Below are 25,128 nucleotides of genomic sequence, written 5' to 3' on the forward strand. Positions count from 1 at the left end.
TGTGACGGGTTTTGAGTCTGTCCTTGTTCTTCATGACCCTGACGATCTGGAATGCTGGCCAGGCATCCAGCAGGACGTCCCCCAGTCTGGGTTTGCCTGACATATAGCTTGTGACTAGACCGGGGACATGGGGTCTGGGTAAGAACCCGACAGAGGTGGAGCCCTCTTCTCCTCGCTCCCTATGGCGGGGGTGGGGGGGGCATGCACACAACATCACTGGTGGTGTTCCCCTCCATCACTCGCTTAGGTGCTGTCAGCTTTTCCATAGAAATCTACTGTTCTAGGGCGCCTGGGTGGCTCAGTCGGTGAAGCGTCTGCCTTCGGCTCAGGTCCTGATTCCAAAGTCCTGGGATCAAGCCCCGCATCAGACTCTGCTCAGCAGGGAGTCTGCTTCTCCCTCTCCCTGCCTCCCCCCCGCTTGTGCAAGCTCTCGCTCTCTGACAAATAAGTAAAATCTTAAAAAAAAAAAAAATCTGTTTTTCTTTTTCCCTGCTCTATTCCTTGGAAGTGTGTCATTAAGGCTAGCCCGGCCTCAAGGCGGGGGTGAAAGGACAGGGGCTGGATTAAGCTCCGCCTTCTCCACGGGAGACTCCACATCAACACTTAGTACTTGGAAAGCACGGTTGTGAGCCCTGGTTTTTCTGGATATCAGCGGACATCGCTCCACGCACACAGCCGTTCTTCACCCGAGCAGGGCAGCCCGGGATGCTGTAAGCCTTTCTTCTCATTTGCTCCTGTCCTTCCTGCTAAGGGAGAAGAAACTGGTCCCCAACTCCACGGGCGGTGAGTGCTTGAGGGTGCCACCCCCTGCAGGGACTGAATGTGGGGTGGCCAGGGAGGAGCCGCCGGTTAATCTTGTCCCCCTCTGCCCCAGGCAGGGCAGTGGCCAACGCTGTCCCAGCAGGGGAGGCCCATCAGGGGTGGGTGTGCGGTCTCCCGCTGAGAGCCTGGGTCACCAGCTTTGCAGCCTGCCCTGTGCTCAGGTCTGTAGCCTAAAAGATGGCCTGGCAAGGGGACCCCTTGGCCACTGGGGCCTTCCTTCCCAGTGCTTTGGGTCTTACCAGTAGGCCCTGAACCAGCCTCCGCACCCCATGCTCCCCGTCTGAGCCCAGAAAGCAGGCACTTCTCGGAGACTCCATTTCTGGGAGGTGTCAAATCTTGCCCGATAGCTTATGTTTCCTGAAAGAACATTTGTCAAAATAATTTCTGATGCTGTCCTTGTCCTTTCTTTCAAGAGGTGTGGTTGGAACCAGCCCTGCTAGGCTTTTGCGGCTAGGCTTTTGGGCCTGGCTCCTCCTTTCCTCCTGCCCATCTTGCCCCAGCAGGGTCATTGCCACAGGGACTGCCCGTGGCTTCCAGGGTCTCCAGGCCTGGCGTGGGATGCGTGAGGGCTCAGTCATGGAGGTGGATGGACAGGACCTCTGTTTACCTTTTCCTCCCCCTGCCCTTGGCTGGGGGCCCAGGTGTGTGATGTGGGGCGTGTGGTGGGGAGGCCTCGTGGGAATGTCGGGTCAGGCGGGGATCAGCCCCTCCAACACAACCACGAGGCCCCTGCAGAGTCTTCAAGCTGAGCAGGGTCAGGGTTGGGGGTGCTGAGAGGCGTTGGTCTGGACACGAGGAGGGTATGGAGCCCATGCAGAGAACAAACAGCCGTGTATGCGAGGTGTGCAAGGGTAGTAGGGCTTGGGGCCACAGTCTGTGCGGGCTGTGCTGGCCTGGGCTGGTCCCGGGGGTGCACGAGCCCACCCTGGTTGTGGTCCCAGTGCTTCTTCCGGGGCCCATGGAAAAGAACACCAGGAGACACAGCAGAGGCCCACCACCCGCACCCGCCTTGGGTACGGGGTGTATTAAACAGCAATCAAAAAACACACTGGAGAGGTCAAGAAAAGTGAAAAAAATCAACAGTAAGAAACAACTCAAAGCAACAGAATAAAAAAATTGGGCTTTCAGCTCAAAAAGGGACACAAGTAGAAGTGAAAGAGGGTGTGCTGACTCAGATTCTGCCAGCCACGTGGCGGCGGCCCCCAGTGACACTGACCACTCCGGCAGCCGCCTGCTGGAGAGAACCAAAGCTCCGGTCAACTGTCCTCACTCGATCTGGTATTTAAAAGAGGTCATCAAATTGTAGTCCTCTTCCAAGTCCAGCACAGTCTCGACAATATTGTGATCATCGAAAGCCTGCTTGAGGCTGCCGGGGTCGCTGTCTGGGGCCTTCTGAGGGCTCTCGTCCACCAGCAAGGCCCAGGCTTCCTCCCTGAAGGGCGAATCTCCGCAGCGACCACACACACGGTTCAGCTCGTTCTCAAATTCTAGCTTCCCCGCCAACTCTTCAATAGTTCGGATGCTCGTATGGTCTTAAAAATGAGAACATTGAGCATTACAATTCCAGGGAGTGGTTTCGGGACACACTGCACAAACGGGTGGCCACTCTTCAGGGACTTCAGGGCAGGCAGGCTACCAGACCGAGCGCCGAATTCTAAGCTGGTCTTGGCGCCCACCCCTTCGGCTCCGCCTTTGTTGAGCCCAACTACCCGCCAGTACCCACGGAAGGTGCAAGTGGGAGGGTACAGAGACGTACGGGCTTGTCTTGGACCTCAGGGAACTCCCTGACCTGCAGGCATGACAAGACATCGGGTGAAGAAATGGAGTCTTTCGGGGACTCAAATGCTGCCCGGGCTGGCAAGGACTGTGGAAGATGGCGAGCCGAGGCAGAGGACTTCAGCTCCCCTCCCGCCGCTCCTGGAGGAGACTCCAACCCCTCACGTGGCGGCATGGCACCCGGCTTGCTCTGTGGCCCTGGGAGCGACCCTCCCACCAGGCCTCCCTTTCATCCCCCAAACCTGGAGTTTCTTCCAGAGCCGACAGCTCCAGGCAGCCCCCAAGGCTATGCATCGATTCTAACTTTCCTTCTCATCTGGTATTATCTACCCAAGCTGGACTGCACCCCACCCACCCCATCTTTGCCTATGTCCTATCTCCAGAACTAAGCCCAACCACCAAGTCCTGGGGAACCCCTGTCCCTTACGTCCAGGGATTCACTGTAACCGTGTATGGAATGACCTGACTCACGTGTGACTTCCTCAGGCTACCAGCTCCGTGAGGGCTCCACGCATAGAGCCTGCCAGAACAAACCCACCACGTAGCTGGATGAGAACTAAGAGTGTATTTTGTTTTCTGGGTTGATTTTTTTTTTTTTAAGGCACCAGCTGACTCAGGAGTCTGCGTGAAGGACCTATCCTCCCAAGGAGAGGATGGACCTGTGCTTTGTACTCACCGATCATATCAAGCAGATCTTTTGTGACCTCTTGGCTAGAATTGCTGAGTGGCATGTTTGAGTCAACCTTCAAATCTTTCTCCATATCTTTCCTGCAACCCCCAGGTGGGGGGGGGGGAAAGAAGAAAAGGTGGAGGATTAGAGCCTCTTTCAAGAAAATACTGTAGGGAACTCAGTGTTAATCTTAAAAGCAGAAACATACTGGTAACTTTAAATCGGCTCCTATGCTGTGATCAGAGAGGACAACTGGAAACCTAAGCCAGTGAAGTTGACTTAACAGCATCACCCTCATGACTCATGAGCATCAGCGACAGCAGTAAGGACAGCGCATTCATGCCTACAGACACCCGTGTTCACATTTGTTAGAATGGAACCAACGAAATGGCTTCTTCCTTCTCTGCCTCCAGGGCAGCCAAGATGGCAGGACCCTGACGTTCCATCCCATATGGTCATCCTTGCTCCAAATCAAGATGCCTAGAACCAGGCAGTTTCAACCTACCAGGGAGAGGGGTGCCTGGTGGGCTCAGTCACAACAGCGTGTGACTCTTGGTCTTGGGGTGGTGAGCTTGAGCCCCACGTTGGGTGTAGCGATCACATAAATAAATAAACTTTAAAGCTATCAGGGAAAAAACGGTCTAGGGGAGATCTTGACCCAGGGATGGTCTAAGACCTCATGAGGCGGGGCGCGGTAGGGTGGGAAGGGGGGTGAAGGGAGAAGCAGCAAAGATGAAAGCGGGAAGTAGGGTCCAGCCATTCATCTGGCCTCTCCCTAGTATGGTCATTGGAATGAGGATTTTTGTTTCTGCAGGATAAAAAGTAAAGTGACTTAGAAATCAGGTAACGTTCGCTAGCCCTGTGGGAAGGGCAAAGTGGTTTCTAGAAACGGTCTGAGTCCTAGAGGGGAAGCACCGCTACAGACTCAGTTTAGGAACTTCAAGATTTTCAGAAATGAGAGCCCCGACTGTAACTTTTTACACTGTCAGGTTGGAATCACCTTAGGCTGTCTTTTCTCCAGTTCTCCCCATCTCCCGGGGCTCTCCAAAACTGTCTTTCGGGCGCCAGCACGGAGGAATGCATCAGTACGTTTTCCTTACTGGTCAGAGGTTTTCTTTTCGGGCATAAAGCATGTGGCTTTGCATTCACTGGGGCATGGTTTGGAGCAAAGGCAGGGCTCTCGCTCTCTGGAGCACACGGGGCCGGAATGAAAGGAGCCCCGGAGGAGCAGGCTGCCAGGGGGTGTCTCCTGCAGACGAGCCGGTGCACGGGGAGGGGGAAGGAGGGCGGCGCAGCGTCCAGCTCCAGCCTCTGCCGGCCGGAGCACTCCTGGGAATGACTGACGCCTTCAAAGGCCCGGTCAATGGCTGCGGTCAGCTCCTTTCTGCATCTTCTCAGTTTTTCAGACATTTCCCCCTAAAAGCGACCACGTCTTTATTATGTAACACATTGGAAATGCACAGAGCAACACGAGAATAACGTTACAGACGAAGTTGCAAACCACCCCCGAAAGACACATCTCCTGGAGCTTGATCCACGCCACGGGCCAGGGGGCAGAGGAACCCACACTCCGGGCACCCTCCTCCCCAGGTGTTGGGTGTGGCCCGCGGTTCTCCCGGAGGAACCAGCGATCGGGCGGGAGCCCCAGGGACGCCCGGCCCCGCCTCCCCAAGCTCCGGGCCGGCCCGCCCCTGCCGCCCCGGCCGACTCTGCAGCCCCAGCCGGCCCTCGGGCGGAAGATCCGCAGCCCCGTCCTCACCCGGCAGCGCGGCCACACCGCCACCCCCGCCAACGGTCGCCGCGCGCGCCCCGGCCGATGGCTCTCCCGAGAATGGCGCTCCCTGCTCCCCCCGCCAAGGTTAAAGGTCAGACAAGAATGCCCGGACCGACCACCCCGTTCTTAAAACCCACTAGGCCGGAGCGGAAGCGAGCCCCCCCCACCCCACCAGCGAGGGAAACGGCCGGATGCAGTGGACGGAGGGTGGGGGTGGCCGGGGCAAGGGGCGGGGAGGGGGGGGAGGGGACCGCCCAGAAGCCGCTGGGGGCGGGGGGGGGGGGGGGCGCATAATCTCACTTCTTACCAAAGTCGTTAAGAAGGAGAAGGCTCCCATTCCCAAACCAACGTGGAGAGAAAACGGGATGGGCCACTGTACCCAGTTTTGTGTACCGACTTCTTTTAAGTGATACCTAATAAAAGCGCCACACCGTCTCCAACCGTCTCAATTCATCAAGGATGGTAAGGGACATAACAGAGCTGCTAGGTTCCACACGAGATTGAGGGGCGGGAGACCCCAACACGAAAGATCTTCATTTCATTAGGGGGAAGAAAGCTGGAAATTCCAAGATGGCTCAAAGGGAAACAGAAACGGGCTTCAGGGACTAATTTTGAGGGAATTATAAACCCATGTCAGTGCACAGCGAGGGAGAAGGGGACAACATCAAGTGAACTGGAGGCTTGGTTTACTGTGGGCAGACTGCTGGGGTGACCAGGAACCAGCACCAGAATAAGAAATCCAGGAACTCAGGGCAGCCTGCGCAGGTCTTCGTGGCCACCATACTCAATTACAGTGTTCCTCTCCATTCTTTGGAACTCATCGGCCTTACTCCACTGTGCACCCTCCTCCCGACCCCCCACTTTCCAGCTCCACAGGTCTTACAGAAATTTCTCACCACCTGTATAAAAAGAAAAATAATTCAGCCTCTTGACATAACCCTTCTGAGCAAACAGGGTCTTTTTTTTCTTCTGCTCATAAAAGAAGGGGATTTCCTCATCTGGGTTTTAGACCGAACACTAGTAGTCTTCAAAGTGTCAAAGATGTTCTCCTGGGGGATTACACTGGTGCTGTGGGGCGGCAGGGTCTTGGAGGCGGCATCAGTTGGTGTCCATGCTGCAAGCCTCATCGTCCCCCGTGCCCTGCTGTGAGCTGCCTGGGCTCGTCCCTCCCTCAGAGGATCCAGGAAAACCGACGACTGAAGGCATTTTATAAAATTCATCATCTCGACGCTGGTAAAACAGCACGTAAGCTGCTTTTGTCTAAAACACAAGAGGGGTAAAGTTCATTCAGCGGTTGGAATTATCACCCATTCTCCCAGCTCTTTGCTCCCTGTTTAAAACCCACTCTCAGGGATCTGCCGTCTTGCCCTGTGCATCCTTGCACAGAGGCCACCAGAAAGGTGACCCTACCCAGAGAGCAGGGAAGGGCCGGCGCCTGTGACAGAACCCAGAGAGTGGCGCTTCTCGTTTAGGAAGGGTCCTGGAAGGAAAGGCAGTCAACTCTTCTCTTCACATCTAGCACCCACTGGCACATCAGGATGACCAAATAACCAACCAGCACAGGAGACACTTCCCAGCTTTAACCGGTCAGGTAAGAGGAGGAACCAAGTACTAGAGCCTACTCACCACTATCTGATCCTCAGAGGCCAGGGACACGTTGCTATCATCAAAATAATACCATTTCCCGTTCACTTTGTTCTTCGCATATGCCGTGTCTGCCAAGTCAACAAAGAAAACACCTCTAGCACTCACCAGAAAACTAATCTGGCTAATTTACCAGGCTTGCACTAAACAACAATAAAACTCTGAAAAAAATAAAGCAAAGACCCTGAAATTAACAGTAATTTACAGGTGACAACCAAAAGATAACTCCTTTTTTTTTTTAAATCTGTTCTTTCTCAAAAAGGGTAAAAATGGGGGCGCCTGGGTGGCTCAGTTGGTTAAGTGTCCGACTCTTGATTTCAGCTCAGGTCATGATCTCAGGGCTGTGATTTTGAGTCCCATGTCGGGTTCCATGCTGGGCGTGGAGCCTGCTCAAGATTGTCTTTCCCCTTCCCATAATCTCTCTCCCTCCTGCTCTTAAAAAAAAGGTGGGGGGGGGGCTAAAAATGGAACTGTAAGGGACCAAGTCTCTAAGCTGTAATTTTGGGAAACGAATTGAAAGAATAGAGAAATCCCATATCAATCTTCAGGATGGCTATAAGCAATAATCCAGAGCTAAGGAACCCATAAAAGAAGCTGATACTTTTAAGATTTAAGCGAAAATGGCCCTCAAAAGAACAGGTCAAATTAAACTCCACTTGGTCCAGTAGATGGCTACTACTGCTTCTTTCTGCCTCTGGAGCCTCTGGGGTAATCCCAGTGAGGGACATGCTGGGCGATGGGTTTGCGGTACGGGGATGTGGACAAGACACCTTAAACGTATCTTTCTCTGAAACTGTGAGTCCAAGTCTGTGGCTGGGTAACAATTCCTCACAGTGGTCCAAGCATTCCCCACAGCCAACACTTCCTGTCTTGACTGTATACTATTCCCCAGCAGGACGTGTTTACAGCAGCAATCGCAGCGGCAATGAGCAACTCCTGTCCCTTCCAGAGTCTACGAAATGACGGACTCTAATGGAGAACTGGTTGCTCGTCTCCACCGGCTCCATGACTTTGCGTCAGCCCTTTACTTCTCACTGGAGCGCCTACCGCAGGGGTGAAGAACATAGGAAAAGATGCCGAGGGCCTGCCCCCATTGGCCCTCTCCCTCTGCCCCCCCACACTGCACACGCTTGCTCTCTCAAATAAAAAAATAAATCATTTCAAAAACAAAAACCTACACATTTCAGACATTTTGGAAGATAAGGTAGGGCAAAGAGAAGTTTCCTTGCTTTTTGCTTTACCATAATTGTGATACCAGCTTCTGCAATGACGCAAGTTTGAACACGTCATGGGCATGTCCCCAAGTTATCATTCATTTTATCCTGCAAGGGCCGTGCACTCTTTCATCACGTAGATGGACGGCAGTGCCCACTGCTGGGTCACTGAGGCAGCTACTCATTTTTCACTATCACAAATAGGTGAATCTTTGGGCATAAAGCTTTTCCCAGTGTCAAGTACTTCCCTTAGGCCAGCTTCCCAGAGGTGGGGCTACGGGATTCAAGAACATGAAGACCAGGGGTGCCTGGCCCATCAGTCGGTGGAGCACGCAACTCCTGATCTCGGGGCCATGAGTGCGGGCCCCACGCTGGGTGCAGATATTACTTACAACTAAGGTCTTAAAAACAAATGAAGAAGAATATGAAGATAAAGACAGAGAGAGAGTGAGTGGCGAAGGAGCAGCAGCAGTTTGGACCAAGCCTGAAGCCTTGACAGCAGAGGACTGAGATGCCGTGTGAAGTGCTTGGGACAGGGCCCGGCATGCGGGGAGCGGCCGGGGAGACTGGCCGGGGGCATTTCAACACGTCAGAGGCGGCGGATGCCAGTACTTACAGTGGCCAACCCCCATGGCTCCGTAATGATTAGACACGGCAATGAGGTCGTACACGTAAGGCCTGGCCGACAGGTCACACACAAACTCGGACATGTTCAGAGCTCTGGGCACAAAACACAAAAATGGCCTTTAATACATTAAACTCAGAGCAAGAAGCTGGGGTAACCCAGCAAACCCCTTTTATGCACGAGGCTGGAACACGGGAGCACTCGAACACGAACTGCAGCAGGAATGAATGAAGAGGCCGCGGCGGCAGGGGCACAGGGGGCTCGTGCGGACCACCGGACGCCCAGGTCACTACAGCCCCACACCCAGCGGCGGGGAAGGGCTCTGGGCACAGATAAGAGGGCCGCAGCATCATGCAGAAACGGCCGTCAGGGTCAACATTACGGTCAGTGCCGTAAACATTTCAGCTTAATACCAAACAGGTCCCAGAAAACGTTTTCTCCCAACATTTTATTTTGAAAATTTCAAACATACAGAAAAGTTAAACACATTTTTAGACAAACGTCTATACTCTGTCCGTGTCTCTACCTCCACACCCACCCCCCAGGAAGCACTTCACAATCTGCACTTTGTGGACGAACTCTTATGTGGTTGACTTACTTTCCTGGGCCCGTCCCTCTACATCCTGGGACCCTGGGCCACGAGTAGACAGCCAGTCCCACTCTCTGCCCCAGGGACTGGATAGGTGGCTCTGGAACCCCGCTACAGCCCCCCGTTTTCCAGTTCTCCTCAGCAGACTACGCTCCGGCTGCTTTCTGGCCAGTTAAGGAGAAGCAGTGTGGTGTGCGTGCTGTCAGCTGGGCCCAGGCCCCCTGGACCAACGACGGCCAGGAGGCCATTCAGTTACGGGGCAGCAGGGGTCAGCATCACCCTGAGCCTGGGAAGCACTTCTGCTGGAGAATCTTCTCTCCAAAGGTAGGAGGAGGGGGAGGGGGGGTGAGCCAAAGTCCAGCTGCCTGGGGCCCAGCAACACACATCCTAATGCAGAGAAGTCTTTGGGGACAAACTCTCAGCCAATCAGTGCCCAGGTCTCCTGCCTACTTTTGAATTTTCCTAAGGACACTGCAGCTCAGGGACCCACCTGACTGGGAATTCCACAACTGTGTCGAGCTTATCCCTCCAGTATCTATTGTAGGAGAAACGTTTGAGGTGAACCACCAGGATCTTCGGCAAGGACCAGAGGTCAAACTTCTTAGTGGCCTGCTGATGCTTCTTACAGTTAGGACAGTACCTGCAGAGAAAAGAGAAACCTCCACTTAGCGGGGAGGCGGGGAGCCAGGGCCCCCAGGCACCCAACACCGAGGCACAGCCACAGTCCCACAACATCCTTTCCTGCGCTCAGCATGACAGCTTGGGGAGGGGGGGCTGTCTCTAAGCCACCTTCTGAAACAGGGGGATGGCTTTCTTTGTCTGGAAAACAATTTGCACGGAAAGACTGTGATATAGGATCAGTCATGTAAAGAAGTGACAAGAAGTGACCCCCCCCCCCATAAAAGCGTTTTTGTGCACACAGATAGCCCCAGCAGATCTCAGTCCGGGGTGTACGGGTGCCCCTGCCCAGACCGGGGAGCTGCCTACCAGGGGTCATGCTCCCCAAGGGTCTCCATGGTGGTGAAGAGCTCGATGCAGTCCCTCAGGGCCACGGCCGTCTTCTTCTTCTTCTGAGGCTGCAACATGCTCACGTGCTTCTCGTAGGCCTGTGGGAACAGAGCGCTGACTTCTGGGGGGAGGTAAGTTCTTCCAGGCGAAGCCAACACCTCACAAACTCCCATGCCCAGAAGAGAATGTACTTTCTGGAGCCTCTGAACATAGAATGCAAAATCTTTAAGTGCTTTCCATTCTCAGTCTGACACAGAATGTGTTCAACTGCTGGGGAACTGGTGAGAGTGACCCAAATACACAGCGGAGCAGAGCCCAGCATCCCCCCCGACCAGGAACCCCGAGTCGCCCACCTCAGACTCCTGCTCATCATAATAAAGGCTCCGGGTCTCACTGTCCCAATCGATGGCCAGTGTGGATCGAGCTGTGGAGGAGGACCAAAGTGTCACTTGGTACTAACAGCCAGCAACAGGAGAGGCTCTTCAGGCGATGGAGTGAGAAGAACACACTTGGGCTGCACCATCAACTCCTGCTCCCCATCACCAGCCGCAGCAAGAGCAATGCTCTGCCCCGAGCCAGCCAACTCGGAACCCCTGGACCCCCAAATCCTTTGGCAAAGATTTCCTCAACGCTACAGTAAGTTCCAGAGGCGCTAACTATATAGGATAGAGCAGAGGTCAAGATGAAGTAACAGCGACCAGATTTAACCCTCCCACCTTAACTCATGAGAAAACCTGATGAAATAACGAAACCGTGGTTTTGAGATGATGGGTACTAGGCAGAGGAAGAGTGAGATCCCCGAGAGAAGGCAAACAAACAAGGTGAGGCCTACCCCGGCCCAGCTTCCTGCCCGCAGGCACTTTCCAGGCCGCAGCATGCGAGAAAAGGGGAAGAAGATGGGGAGGCGGAGGTGGGGAGCCAAAGACTGGACTTCGAGGAAGTGGCTAGAATTTGCAAGGCACTGACAAGAGGAGGCGGCTGCACAGAGAAGAGGGAGCTACAGAGACAGGGAGAGAGACCCGAAAACGCCTCAATAAAGCTGGTATGAACACATTTTAAAAGAGATCTAACAAAAAAGAAAGGGAGTGAAAGAAGGCTCATCTCTTTTCCAGTGAAGGAGACAGAGACGTGCTTCTGGGCAGGGGTCTTCCCCATTCTCTTGTGCTCTCCACACGCGTCCTGCGTGGGGGCCCCTTCCATGGGCTCGGCAGCCCCCGTTACAGGCTCCAGCTAACAAACAGCGCTCGAAACCCATGACCGTCGTCTAGATGGGTCACGTGTCACGAGTGGTCGTATGGAACAAAAGAAATAGGCACGTAGTCTCGTAAGGGAGAGGAGTCCAGGGAAATGCTGCCACGCAGGAGGCATGAGAAATGTTATCACCCCAGAGCAGAGGCCCCAAGGGCGGTGGTGGCGGAGAGAGGACCAGAGAGACAAGCCTGACAAGACGGCTGGCACAGGGCTCAGGTCTCGGAAACAGTCTTTAGGGAGCTTTAAGCCAAGGCCCACACAAGTGTCTGTTCGTGGCGCTACAGGGAGATGGTGAGAGCCCAGTGCAGTGGGTACTGGTTGCAAACAGGATTTTCAGACACAGTCTAGCGCCCCCGCCCCGCCAGCCCAGTTTGAAAGGTCAAAGAAAGTGCTTACAGTTGAGTTTAAGTAGTTTTCCATCGGTTGCAAGGGAATTTATGTCAGCTGTTCCATAGGAGTTCACAAGGCTGAAGGTAAAAAGCCTTTTCGGGCAGGGCTGGCCTTTGACCTTCTTTTGGGTGGTCTCACCGTGGTCACCACCCACCTCGTCCTCCCCACTGCCTTCTGTTTCTGAAAGCTGCTCTCTGCCTTCTTCCTGATGCTCCATTTCTTCTTCGTCTTCTCCTGGCATACAAACAAAAACCAGGGTATATCATCTGCCACCACTTCAATGTTAAAAATTTTACTTCAGGGCGCCTGGGTGTCTCCAGTCGGTTAAGCATCTGCCTTCGGCTCGGGTCATGATCCCAGGGTCCTGGGATCGAGTCCCGCATTGGACTCCTTGCTCGGGGGGAGCCTGCTTCTCCCTCTGCCTCTGCCTGCCGCTCCCTCTGCTTGTGCTCTCTCTCTCTCTGACAAATAAATAAAATCTTTAAAAAAAAAATGTTACTTCATACCTGACTCTGGTGCTTCCTCCCACATTTTGTCCTGTGTATGTGAAACTCCCTCCAGCCCTTTACAAGGCACCTGAATTCACTCTCACCATGAGCCGGTGAGACACACGGAGGGGCCCTGCTAACGCGTGATGAGGAAGCGCAGGCCCAGCGCAGCTCACGGAGGCCCCTGAAGGCATGAGGTGAGTCAGCAGGCCCACCCGTCCTAATGCGGGTGCCTCCACACTTGGTACCTTACTGGGCTTCACCCCCAGCCTCTGACTTTTTCAACTTCGTCATCTGACAATCAGAGAGAAAAGGACCAAATGGTTAAGAAACACAATTTACAAATCAATTTAAAAAATATCACTATGATTACAAATACTAAGCAAAAGCCTTCAGTTCCTCTACAAGAAACATGTTGACTGTTCTTCAACAAGCAGTCGGTGAATGTCTCTCAGGTACAGGCTCTGGGCTGGGTCCCAGGGACACAGCAGACACGGTCCTCCCTATCTTTTTTTTTTTTTTTTTTTTGTCTTATTCATTTGAGGTTGCTGAGTTTCAAGAATTTTTTTTTAAGTTTATTTATTTATTTAGTAATGTCTACCCCCAACATGGGGCCTGAACTCACAACCGAGATCAAGAGTCGCATGCTCTTCCAACTGAGCCAGCCAGGCGCCCCTCAAGAGTTTTAATAGGCATTCTAGAGACATACACTGAGGAGTAAATTTCCCAGGTATTTCCAGAGAACTGGTATATGTGGCGGCAGTAAAATGATCCATAAACACAGTCATCGCACTTCTTGTTGTTGGGAAATAGGGAAGGTCCGGGTATTGGGTAAGTAATTTCAACAAAAATGGGACAACTCCAAAAGGTAATGTAAAAGTAAGAAGAAAAGAAAACATTTAAAATATGAGGTTTATATACTTGGGAAATAGCAGCAGACATGGAAACTGAGGAAAAGAGGATGTTCTAATGTAAGAATCCTCTTTTTCAAAGACAGCCTGCTTTGGGCGTGTTCATAAGGGACGACAAGTCAGGCCCAGGACAATGCAGCAGTTTCCTCTCAGGCCACAGGAACAACACAGCCACGGTGAGGGTGTGACACGGACCCCCATCGGCACCATTCCCAAACAGCCAGCTGGCCTACGACAGCAAGGCTGCCCCTCACAGACGTTCCTTTTCCTGAAACAGCTGCACTGCCCTTTTACCCCCAGGTGAGCCTACCCCGCTCCCAGACCAGCAAGTGAAACCCTGCCCTACCTGCTACCCCTGAGAGGGACACAGCCAAAGCTCCTTCAGCCCCACTCAGCGAACAAACAGAGCCCAGGAACTATAAAAACTGTGTTTCCTGGCTGTGCCACTGGCTGCCAGCTACTTGGACAATCTCAGGAAGCTTCTGCTAAGGCAGGAGTGGATGTCACAGGAACCCTGTGACAGCTACCCAAGATCACTGAGAGAATGAGCAGGAGACAGCCACCACAGGCCTGACAAGCAGCCATGGCAGTGAAGACGTTAGAAGTACTTCAACATGAAACGGAGTTCAAAGTCTGTGCACCAAGACTCCGTTAAAGGACTCAAAAGAAGGCAGTTAATTCTTCCCAAACAGGAGACTGACAACTGGAATGTCTAAAAAGTGAGGCTAATTATAATAGCAGCAAATACTTACCTGGTGGGATTATTAATTGAGCACCCATTACGTGCCAAGTACTTGAACCCATGTTATCTCATTAAACTGTAACCTCAACTCTGGGAAGCGGATGTTCTCATCCCATCCTGCAGGTGGCTGCATCAAGGTTCAGAGGAATAAGGTGACTTGTTGAAGTCCACCCCACACTTTAAGCTAGGAATCACAGTGCTTTAACCGCCAGAGCGCCGAGAACCGGCGGGTCGCCCGGGTCTGCTCGGAGACCGCCATGGCTACCGTGCCATCTCTGCATGTGGGACCTGCGCACAAAACCCCCTCCTCTTCATCCCTAGTGGGAGGACCTGATATTCTGGGCAAGAATAACATTAGACCTATACTAAATACTCAACCTAAATTACTCATGACTTGCAATATCCCGCAAGGACGGAGCCTCGTAGGCATTATTTCTAATGTCAACTCTCGCTTTCCCAGACCGTGCGTGTCTCAGAGAAATTTGAGCATTTGGATTTGCAGCTGAAAATTTATGGCACTAACTTGCAGGACATTTGTGGTTTTATAGTGATAAACCCACTAAGCCACCTAGGCCCCAAAAAGAAGGGTGACAACCATAATGCAGGTCCAACACAAGTCCCCAGTCAGGGATGAGCTTGTGAGCATTTGACCACGGGAGGATGGCGAGGGCTCTGGGTTTCCTGCAACCAGCCTAGCCTACCGCTTTGCACAGTGTGGCTCTCTTCGCTCCCACAGTGAGAGCCTTCTAGAGTCAGCAATCACCTGTAGCTTCCTGGGTAGAACAAAAGAAACACTCAAGAGAAACTGTCTCTGCCGTCTGACTGGCTGGCCAGGACTCCTGTCCTTCCCGGAGGCGGTACCGTACCAGAGTGACGGGTAAGGGCTAACACGCTAGCTCTGCAGGCAGAAGCCCGGTCATGGAGGCGTCAGGGCTGGCTAAGCTCCTACTCTGCAATCCCAACGGACCAGAATCGACTCTTGACTTTGCCTCGTGACCCGGGCAAGTCGCTCAGTCCTGTCAAGCTAACTCTACCTGAGGTGAAAGCCAGTCTACATGTCTAAGAAGATTCCACGAGGCTCCAAAGTTGGACAGCAGGCGCCGGCAGCGTGGAGCGGCGCAACAGGGCTCCCAGGTCTGCTCTCCAGCCAGAGCTCCCACCCGGCCTCAGAGCCTCCCTCTCCTGTGTGTACCTTTGGAAGAAGAGGGAGGCCAAGAGGGATTTGGTCAGTCACAGCCCCACAACGTGGCGAGCGCTCACCTTCATAGTTGCCCCTGGAGCCGTTGCAGGCCCCCGGCTCCGAGGACGAGCTGCCAGACTCCTCGGGCAAAGGCTGTTTGATATAGCGGCTGGGAAAAAAAGAAGGAAAAGGAATTCCTGGTTAGCCGTAACACTTACCTGTTTTTCTCCACTACTCAGCTAGATGCGGTTCACAACTGACATACAGCTACTCACAAAGCAATTCAGGGAAATCAAAGGGCTACAAAATCACATGATGGCTCAGTACTTTAAGAAATTGAGAGGAACCCAAAAGATACGATGTTTAAGTACCAAGTCACTGAAGACTCTAAGTCTGCTGTGAATGCCTGTTTCAAGTCTTCTATGAATGTCACGTGGCACCATCATTAAAAGAAGTATTTCTCAGTTAACATTAATCACCAGCTTCAAAATGATAGTGGAGTACTTCGGAAACTGTGTTCAAACACAAACTGACATCAAAGCACTAAGAGGGCCTAAAACCAGTGACTGACAAGTGTGACAGACACGACTCCAGGGACCACAGAGGAAGCTAAGGTGCCAGTGTCATGGCACTTAAGCCAGATGCCCCATCCCTACAGCACCTGACCTGGCCCTCCTGGGGACCAGCCCAACTGCATTTTCATAGGACTGAGCACCCAGGACCAATACGGGCACTCTTGGGCGGGGGGAGGGGGGGGGCAGGTACTACTGTGACTGGGCCCATTGAGATTTTAGATAACAGGCAAAACGCGTTCCTGCCACCAACCTGATACGTTCACAAACAGCCTGGTACAAAGACTCGAGGGTCAGCTTGTGCTTGGCAACAGAAACCAGCAGCGGCTGCCCGTATAGCACAGCCCCGGAGGAAGTGCTCGACGGCCTGGACTTCCTCTCCCTGAAGTAGACTGGAAGCGTGACACACTCAGAGCCATCAGCGGAGGTGCCGCAGACCTCGTACCTGTGTCAATTACACAAGAGGGCACTTTCAGCAGCGGGTCACTACGAGCAGCAGAGATCTGAGCTGCAGCTACATGGTGGCCAGGACTGTGGTTGCTGGGACAAACCATACCTCAGCATAAAAGGTGGATAAACCATTTCCAAGATGATTCTAGAAGCTGGGTCAGCAATCCCAAGGGTCACTGTCAGCAAAACGTGAACCGACACAACCCGGGACTTGGGGTTAACGTGATTCTTTCCGCCAACCATGGCCTCAACTCTGTGGTCCTTCAAATGGAATTCAACACAGATGACAGCCATCATCCGGACCATCATTGCAGACACAGAGGCACGGGGGCGGGGGGGGGGGGGGCCTGGCCACCAAGTTCATCTTTTGTAACCAAGGAGCTCAACTTTTAAAAAGGTATTCCTACGTGCCCTGACCTTTAATAAAACCAAATATCATACCAGAATGTACACCTAGAATATTAGACAAAGATTCTTTATTTCAAATGAGGAAGCAAATTTATAAAACTAACTGCCATCTTCGTTCAAAAACATTGAAATTAAAGAATATTTTTAAAAAATTATAGATAACCAAAGAAAATGCTAAATACAAATCAACGATTTTGAAAAATGTGTCTTACTTAGTGAATACATGGGATTGAGGAGATTTATAGATGTTTTATCCTGGAACAGATGTTACCAAAATTGCTGGCAACCGACTGTAGTCTTTCCCTCTTCCTATAGGGGGAGACACAAACTTACTGATTCAATTTTTGAGAACTATGAACACACACACACACACACACACCACACACACCCCTCCCCAGATGCCTGGCAAACGATCCTAAAGGAAGTATGTGCAGGAGGAATTCTAAGAAAAACTCAACAAAAATGTCCAAGATGTACTCTAGGTAAAGGCCCTATGGTCCAGCATTAGGGTCAAGAACCAGGTCTTGGAGTGAGGCTGGCCCAAATTCCAGGTCTGTTGCTGTCACTCTCTGGTAACAGGGCCAAGTGCTCCCCTCTGACACTGCTTACTCAGTGAACAATGGGGTCACCCACCTTAGAGGGCAGCTGTGAGAATTCAGTAACTCAGCAGCACAGTGCTCCACATGCTCAAAGACTATCAGCGGTACTAGTGTGTTTTCATGACAATTACCAGTTCATCTTTAAAACAACTTGCTTCCTTATGGCTGGCACTCAGGCCTCCACAAATTCACTGGTAGTAGTTTGCCAAGCTCCCCACACGGCAATGCCCCAGCTCGTCTAAGCTCCAGTGTATGCAAGCATTAGTTTCCAGAATTGAGGGGAGACACTGTCCAGGGCTTGGGGTCGGAAATGGTCTGCCTTAGCCCGATGCCCAGCATCAGTCCTGGTGCCCCCCGTTTGTAAAGTGAGCGAAGATGGCTGTGAGTGGGGAGGCAGCCTGTGCAAGTGTGAACAGAACCAGGATCTTGGATGTGCTCAAGAAGTACTCTTTCTAGAGTGATCTAGAAGTCACAGGCCCAAAAACTGAAAGAGAAGGAAATCCCTCCTTTGTGTACTGCATTCCTCAACCAAAATACAAACCCAAACAAATCCTAAAAACCTTTCTCAGCAGAGTCAAGTTTCCAGTGAGAAGGAATGAGGGAGAAAGAGCACGGGTGTGGTCTACATCTCAGCTTCCCCGAACAAGTGGCTGTCAGGGAGCACGGGCAGGCTCACATTCCACTCCACCCGACCTGGGAGAGGGTCACACACAAAGTTACAAGGCCTTGAAGTAAGGGGACCTGGGAGGGGCCCAGGGGGCCACTGGAGCTGGCAGTGTACTATCCCCACACAGATGAGAAAACTAAGTCTCAGAGCTTACAGAATGTTAGAACAGAAAAAGGCTGTTTCTATCAACCCTCCCTGTCACTCTTGAGACGGTACCTGCCCAAGGAGCCACTGCGTGTACCACATCCCTTCTCTCACCTTCCCGTAGCCCCTTGCACAGCTCTAACTCTTCTTGAGAAAGGCATTTCTGACAGCAAGTCCATCTGTAGAACCATTAAACAGACCTTCTTAAAAGGTAGTTAACTGTTGACAAAAGACTATGTCCGTGCTGAAGAGAATTATCTGGAATGTCTAGCTCTGAAGTGCCAGGCGGTGCTTAGCACTGGTGGCTGCCCACAGTGCTCTGAATACCCATCCCTTGCACCCAGGAGTCAGGGCAAATGCACCTGAGCGCTGACTACCAGATCTTCTGCTCTGGAGACGCCTACAAGGCAAAGCCTCTAGAATGTTTCCTTTCACACTGCAGCAGAAACCACTGAGTACTCACACAAAAATGTCATCCCGAGGCATGATGTGGTTTAAGCCTTCATCCATTTGGAAAATTTTGTGGAACCGGTGATTATATACATCTGTGACCACCATCTAAGAATCAACAGTAACAGAAAGATTACAGGTTGGTTAAGAGCCTCTACATAACCCAGAAGCAAATGAAAACAATGTAGAGCCAAGTGTGGCCTCCAGAGAGACCGCCACGCCACCAGCCCCAGAGTTCAGGGGCCAGGGCCCAAGGCAGAACAGCATGACTGCCACCAGCAGAAAGCACGCTGGTAACATCTGTCCTAAGGTTTACAATGGGATCTGCCCTCAAGTGGCAGGAATGGTGGGGAGTGAGTGCTGAGCAGAGACTGGTAGTCACCCAGAAACCTCTGGGGTGTCCCCCGGGACCAAGAGTCTCGAAACCAGCCTCGGCACACAGCTGAACACACCAGACCTCAACAACACAACTGCCTACAACCAGCTGGGGTGCAACGGGAGTGGGGCTGAGCAAGGGCGCTGACGAGCGCTAGGACAAGGGGGGGAGGCTCGGAGCATGCAGGAGAATGGGGAAGGGATCTTTGCCTTCCCCATGCCACACAGGGCCAGCCTCTGCAGAAAACTCAGGAAGGCAGTTGCTTTTAAATAAAGATTTCTATCAAGAACATCATAATGTCACTCCAGACTTACAGGGTTTAGTGTAGGAAAGAAACAGCTTCTCAGACTACAGAGAAAGTCATGTGGGAAGGGACAGGAAAGCTGAGAGCAGAGCCCTACTCCTGGCCCTCTGACCACGGCTAATGCTCCATCAACGGAGGAAAGAGTGTTCCCCGTGGCCGAAGGAACAGTCCCAGCCGCGGTGTGCACAGTGAGCGAGGGCCAGGAGGTCAGGAGGTCTGAGGCATCCACATACAATCACATTTGTGCTGGCCAGTAAGAACCACCCCCTAAAAATGGCTACAAGTTTGAAAATACACTCCCAAGGACTATGAAGTGGCCCCAGTAGGCTGAGTGCCACTGACCACTCCGCCTTACGTTTTCCGCAGCAACGCCGGACAGCCTGGAAAGAGCCTCGCACAGGTCAGACACGGCCCCCATCAGCGGCACAACCACACGGTACTGCAAAAAGAAAGACGGGAGGGCTGACAAAGGTGCTCGGCAAAGGGTAGGAGACGAGCTGGGAGAAGCAGGCATCGCAGAGTGCAGAGATGACCTCCTAGGAACAGTGTCCATGAGGTCAGGGCCCAGAGGAGCAGACAGAAGAGCCAACGGCAAGCCCTCCGCCTCAGCACCCGCCTCTCTATTCGGGCAGCAGCGCAGGAGCCCGGCCACCCCTTCCCCTCCTAAATACTGCTTTGTCTTATTCTTCACTTTTGGCAGTCATTCACTACTTCCTTTAAGGAATGGCTGAAAATTCTACAGACTGCTAAGTCATGCATCTGTAAGAGGTGAAGAAACCAAAGCCAGAAGGCGAAGCAGTACCGTCATCCTGTGAGCCAGCAGCAGGGCGGGACCCTAAGCCCCGCGGGCCATGCCATCCATCTAGCCTTCTGTTCTAGCAGACTCTCTTGGCTGACTGACCAAGAAGGACCCTGCTGCTGCCTCCCAGCACTCAGATGCCAGGACCACGTAGCAGATCAGTCATGTTATCCTAGCTGAATGAATGGACCAGGGGGCAAAAAGTGACAGAGAAACCCAGAGGACCTTCACAGTCTTCCTTGAGTGATACGGGATTACACAAAGGCCTGGCGGAGGCCGAGGGCGCGCACTCAGGCAAGCGCCACAGGGATTCAGAGGCAGCTGGTAGAAGAAGCCGTGCTCAGGGTCCCACGGGGAGGGGTGCCGTGAGGGTGCAGATCCTCTTACCTGGGTAGGTCTGCAGCGAGGGTCAGCAGGAACCAGAAAGACCTCCATAACTCTATCTTTCTTCAGGGGCAGTGGGAGAGTTAGATAGCAAAATGGGTCAAAGGTCACAGAAACCTTTGCACATTCTGGGCAAACCAAAGTAGATTTGAAGAGGCCGTGGAACGTGTCCACAATCACAGAGTCATTCCTTAACCTGTGATTCTCCCAGGCTTCCTTTGCCACCACCTGGAAGGAAAGATAAACAAGACATTCTCAACACACCTGAGTTGTTTACCCCTTCATCCGGAACGATCTACAATAGAATGTGAGCTGCACTGCGAGGCAGTCTCTACAGCAAAGAACTTGGCCCAGGCCGGCCAGGGCTTGGACTGCTCTCAGTGTACCATACTCACAACCACACGCCAGCTCTATGCCCAATCCCACACTTAACGAAGTCTTCACATAGGATCATGGGGCATACAGGCGTCTGTGTGCCCTCTGATAGGAGACAGACAGCCCTGACAGCACTGTGGGCAAATGGACCTGAAGAGGGAAAAGACTGCCTCCTATAAGGTGTTCAATGATCCAAAGTCCCTTTAGTGAGGTTTTAATTTATACTGTCGTTCAGCTAACTCATAGTTTTTCCTTCAAGATATAAATACTACTTCCAAGTTTTCAAATGATTAAGCCCAACGTGATAGGGTAACTTAAATACCGAATTCCCTTTTCATACATCAGAAAATCGAGGCAAAAAATCAGTGCCCTAATAATGTTAAGAACAAACTATTTTAATAATCATATGTGTATTTCAACGAGGGCAGTAATAATCCCAAAGCCCATACTACAGGCACTTGAGTTTTCAGACTGCCCTAGTCTCTGGTTCAGCAATGGAATTATACTACACAAACTGGCACTAACTTAAAGAAGCCCAAGCAGGAGAATCAGGAGTAACTACAGTTTGCCTCTTTCTGACCTGGAATGCATTTCTCTACAAGAGCTCGTGTCCATGTCGTCAACAGCAAAGGGCAACCAGGGCCTTGGCACCAATACTCAAAGACTAAAAGAATGTCCCTGAAACTCTCGGTAGGAAGCAACTTCTATGAAAAATGCAGTATCATACCGCATCTGGCCGCCCATTGGCATCCTTCAGCTCCAGGTAGGGTTTCTTCTTGACTCGGTTCAGATCTTCATGCAATCCATCTAGAAGAAAGGCTAACAGCTCCTGGGAGTCTTGTTGCTGGTAGCCAGAAAACTGAGGGGCGAAACGTCCCACTTGGGTCTACAACAAAAGCAATCACATCAGAAGGCATAAGATTTAAGGAACCAGTGAAGTCAGATGGGAACTTGCCATCAAAAATAACTTTGCAGGGGTGCCTGGGTGGCTCGGTCGTTAAGCGCCTGCCTTCGGCTCAGGTCATGATCCCAGCGTTCTGGGATTGAGCCCCGCATCGGGCTCCCTGCTCAGCGGGAAGCCTGCTTCTCCCTCCCCCACTACCCCCGCTTGTGTTCCCTCTCTCGCTGCCTCTCTCTCTGTCAAATAAATAAATAAAATCTTAAAAAACAATAATAATAACTTTGCAGGGTCAGCTGGGATAGTATGGGAGAACACACACCATCTGGCCTAGTGACCCAATTAATTCGTCAAGAGCCTAAAGGAGGCCAGTAGTTCTCAACAGAGAGAGGGCTCAAATCAAAAGCCAGAACAATAGTAGACCTGGCACCGGGGCCACTACCCTAAAAGAAGAGTGAAGTGACGGGTGGCATCCCGAGTGGCCAACTCCTTGCAAGTACCGACACGGATCCCTCTCTTACTTCCTTCCTTGGTTCAGCATCTCCACGAGAACTTTACAAATGGAATCTGCATCAGCCAGAGGAATCCTCCCGTATCTAACAGTCCTCCTGCCCTTAAATAATGGTCTGCCTTGTACTGCTCTGCATCCACGATCCTCAAGAGCGTGACCCCCAACTAGCACCACCAGCATCACCCGGGAGCTTGTCAGGAATGCACATTCTTGGGCCCAACCCAGACCTACAGATTCAGAAACTTGGGGGTCCAGCAGTCCGTGTTTAACAAGCTCCTCCAGAGGTTCTGATGAATCCTAAAGTTGGGCAATCAATGCTCTCTACCTGTGATGTCCACTACCATAGCCACTGACCACATGTGACTATTTAAATTAAAATTAAATACAATAAAAAAATTCAGTTCCTTGTTCACACTAGTCACATTTCAAGTGGCTAGTGGCTGCCATACCAGAGAGCGCAGAGAGAGAAAATGTCCATCATCAAGGAAGCTCTGAACTACCCCTAACATCTCTAAATACGGCCTGCCAGTTGTTCACTTACATGAGTTTGAGCTTAATGTGCCATCACCTGATTCTAGTCTCCTTCTGACTTCAGGGTATGGGAGTAGTGATTTACATGTATTTCCCATGGATCAATGTGACCACAGGGGTAAAAAGAATTAGTTTTCAATTTCAAAAAAACATTTAAATTTTCTCACTGAGCCAAGGTGCTACGACCCCCCCTCCCCTTTGAATAAAAAATAAGCCTATCTTTTTCTACCATGTGCTTCACGAAGGCTCCTTAAACTCCACTGGTACAGGCCAAATAGGGTCTCTCAGATTTCAAATATGAAGGCAAGGTACTTCCCCTCAACAGGAAAAAACACTTAAGGCAAAGGAAAGCCCAAGTTGCTCCAAGAGCCCACCACTCCAGTTCACCCAATCTTCCTAGCTGAGGGATCCAAGGGAGAACTGACTTTCACACCACATTCCAAAAATATCAACCCAATTCCTGACTTAGGGGGCCCACAGGAGGGCTAGGTTCCAGGTTCAGAGAACCTACGAATATCCTTCAGATAACACTAGAAATTAAACTGAATTGTTAGTCTGGCTTAGGATGTTTCCTACTTCAAATCTGGCACCACAGAATACAGCATTCTGAGCAACCAGCTTACAAAGACTTCTGCAGTATCCCCAGCCCAGAGGTGGGGACCGAGGTCACTTAGAGCAATTGTGTGCTGAATGACTGAACAACAGAAAAGGAGGATCTCATCGTGTGGGGCTTTTAATCTCAGACCCCATCTTAAACCCAGTGCAACAGCAATAACACTAAATCAACCTCCACAAAACGGAAAAAAGGACGTATATACAACAACCTACTTTGAACATGCGAGGTGCCACGTGAGAGTCCCTTCCAGACCACATCTGTTTAATGAGCTCTGCATAGGCTTCTGCAATTTCCCCTTTCATTCCCAGAGGGTTGTCTCTGTTGATTTCAGCCTCATATTCATCTTTGAGAAAGTAGTCGGTCAGTGGTGCGGTGTTGCTCAAGCACTGAAAGAGGACACAATCAGAGCTCACGCCCCTTCTGGCGAGCACACAGAGATAAAGATAAACCAAGTTATTAAGGGCCAGTGAGGGTCAACTGCCAACAAAACGAGGTTCTCAGCAATTTCTCTACAAGGCTCACAACTCTAAGGCACAGCCTCAGAAGCCCACGCTGGTGGCCTACCTGGCAGCTAACCTCCCAAGGACATGGTCTTGGGGCTCACACGGTCTCTGAAGTAACTACCTGAGGGCACAAGCTGCATGCCCCAAGTGAATGACAGAATACTTTTCTATTCAATGAAAGATGATAATTTTTAACATCATAACTTTAAGATGATAATTTTTTTTAACTGGAATTGATTAGGACATTCCACTGTCTCATGGAAAGACAAAATATAAATAAGCTAAAGACAAAATATCTTACTAGAACGGAAACATTATGGAGGAAAAGATCAGGATAACGAGATAGTGGAAAAAACAATGAATAACATCGATATATGTGTGTACATACTAATTTTAACTCTTCAAATTCAAGAATTGAATCTTATCGAGTGTTTTTTCTACATCTACTGAGATGGTCATATGGTTTTCTTCTTAATTCTGTGACTATGCTAAGTGACACACGTTAATTTTTCAGGTGTCAAACCAACCAAGTTCTCCTGGTACAAATCCTCCTTTTCTTCACCTCCATCTAGATATCACTGAATTTGATTTGCTAAAATTTCATTTACATTACCTGCATCTACAGTAATGAGATATGACCATCTAAAATTTTGCTTTTTTAAAAATTCCTGTCGCAGGTACTGGCTGGCTCAGTCGGTGGAGCATGTGATTCTTGATCTCAGGGTTGTGAATTCAAGCTCCACACTATGTATAGAGATTACTTAAAAACGGAATTTTAGAGGGTGCCTGGGTGGCTCAGTTGGTTAAGTGACTGCCTTCAGCTCAGGTCATGATCTCGGGGTCCTGGGACTGAGTCCCACATCGGGCTCCCCCTGCTGTGCAGTGAGCCTACTTCTCCCTCTCCCTCTGCCTGCCACTCCCCCTGCTTGTGCCCTCTGTCAGATAAATAAATAAAATCTTAAAAACTGAATCAATGTATGAATGAATGAATGAATGAATGAATACATAAATAAGTAAAATTTTAGGGGGAAAAAAATTCCTTGTCAAATTTTGGTATCAGAGTATGCTGCCTTGTGAAATGATTTGGGGAACTGTTCCTCTTTTCCCATTTCCTGAAAGAGTTTGTATGATTGGTATCACTTCTTGCTTTAAATCTTTGAATATATTCACCCATAAAGCCATCCAGAATAAGAATTTTCTTTGTTGTAAAGCTTTTGATTACCGAGTCAATTTCTTTAACAAATACAGGACTATTCATATTTTCTATTTATTCCTGTGTCCGTTTGATAAATAATGCCTTTCAAAGCAACTTGTCCAAACTTGTCATCTAAATTGTCTTATTGGCATAAAGTTGTTCTACTATCTTCTAATCTTTTTAAAAATCTTTTAAATTTAATTTTATTTAAATTTTACTTAGTTAACACACAGTGCAATATTGGTTTAGTTTACTATAATCT

At 50.8% G+C, this 25,128-nt stretch overlaps 2 protein-coding genes across 6 annotated transcripts in view; both read right to left on the bottom strand.

Moving 5' to 3' along the window:
• Positions 1-1,810: 1,810 nt before the first annotated feature.
• On the bottom strand, positions 1,811-5,430 carry CUNH3orf62 (chromosome unknown C3orf62 homolog). 2 transcript variants are annotated; one of them, XM_026500835.4, is made up of 4 exons: positions 5,350-5,430; positions 4,269-4,684; positions 3,275-3,366; positions 1,811-2,354 (listed from the first exon to the last, which is right to left on the bottom strand). In XM_026500835.4, the coding sequence occupies exons 1-4, from the start codon at positions 5,377-5,379 to the stop codon at positions 2,089-2,091; spliced, it is 804 nt and encodes a 267-aa protein (XP_026356620.2). In that variant the 5' UTR covers positions 5,380-5,430; the 3' UTR covers positions 1,811-2,088. The 2 variants fall into 2 exon arrangements, with proteins under 2 accessions (XP_026356620.2, XP_057168081.1); XM_057312098.1 differs by lacking the exon at positions 5,350-5,430 and adding an exon at positions 5,028-5,267.
• A 112-nt stretch (positions 5,431-5,542) lies between these two features.
• The window catches only part of USP4 (ubiquitin specific peptidase 4), a 49,536-nt gene continuing 29,950 nt past the window's right edge, over positions 5,543-25,128 (bottom strand). For 3 of the 4 annotated variants that reach the window (XM_026500831.4, XM_026500832.4, XM_048226747.2), the window contains 14 exons: positions 23,381-23,554; positions 21,340-21,498; positions 20,241-20,465; positions 19,410-19,493; positions 18,388-18,482; positions 15,910-16,101; positions 15,165-15,253; positions 11,770-11,997; positions 10,476-10,546; positions 10,102-10,220; positions 9,605-9,754; positions 8,517-8,620; positions 6,669-6,757; positions 5,543-6,302 (listed from right to left, as the gene is read on the bottom strand). In XM_026500831.4, coding sequence (XP_026356616.1) covers positions 6,141-6,302; positions 6,669-6,757; positions 8,517-8,620; positions 9,605-9,754; positions 10,102-10,220; positions 10,476-10,546; positions 11,770-11,997; positions 15,165-15,253; positions 15,910-16,101; positions 18,388-18,482; positions 19,410-19,493; positions 20,241-20,465; positions 21,340-21,498; positions 23,381-23,554 — 1,941 coding nt within the window. In that variant the 3' untranslated portion in view covers positions 5,543-6,140. Of the gene's footprint in view, positions 6,303-6,668; positions 6,758-8,516; positions 8,621-9,604; positions 9,755-10,101; positions 10,221-10,475; positions 10,547-11,769; positions 11,998-15,164; positions 15,254-15,909; positions 16,102-16,726; positions 16,824-18,387; positions 18,483-19,409; positions 19,494-20,240; positions 20,466-21,339; positions 21,499-23,380; positions 23,555-25,128 lie in introns of those variants that run through there. The other variant, XM_026500834.4, reaches the window with a different exon arrangement.

The sequence above is a fragment of the Ursus arctos genome, unplaced genomic scaffold (genome assembly GCF_023065955.2).
Source record: "Ursus arctos isolate Adak ecotype North America unplaced genomic scaffold, UrsArc2.0 scaffold_14, whole genome shotgun sequence".
NCBI lineage: Eukaryota > Metazoa > Chordata > Mammalia > Carnivora > Ursidae > Ursus > Ursus arctos.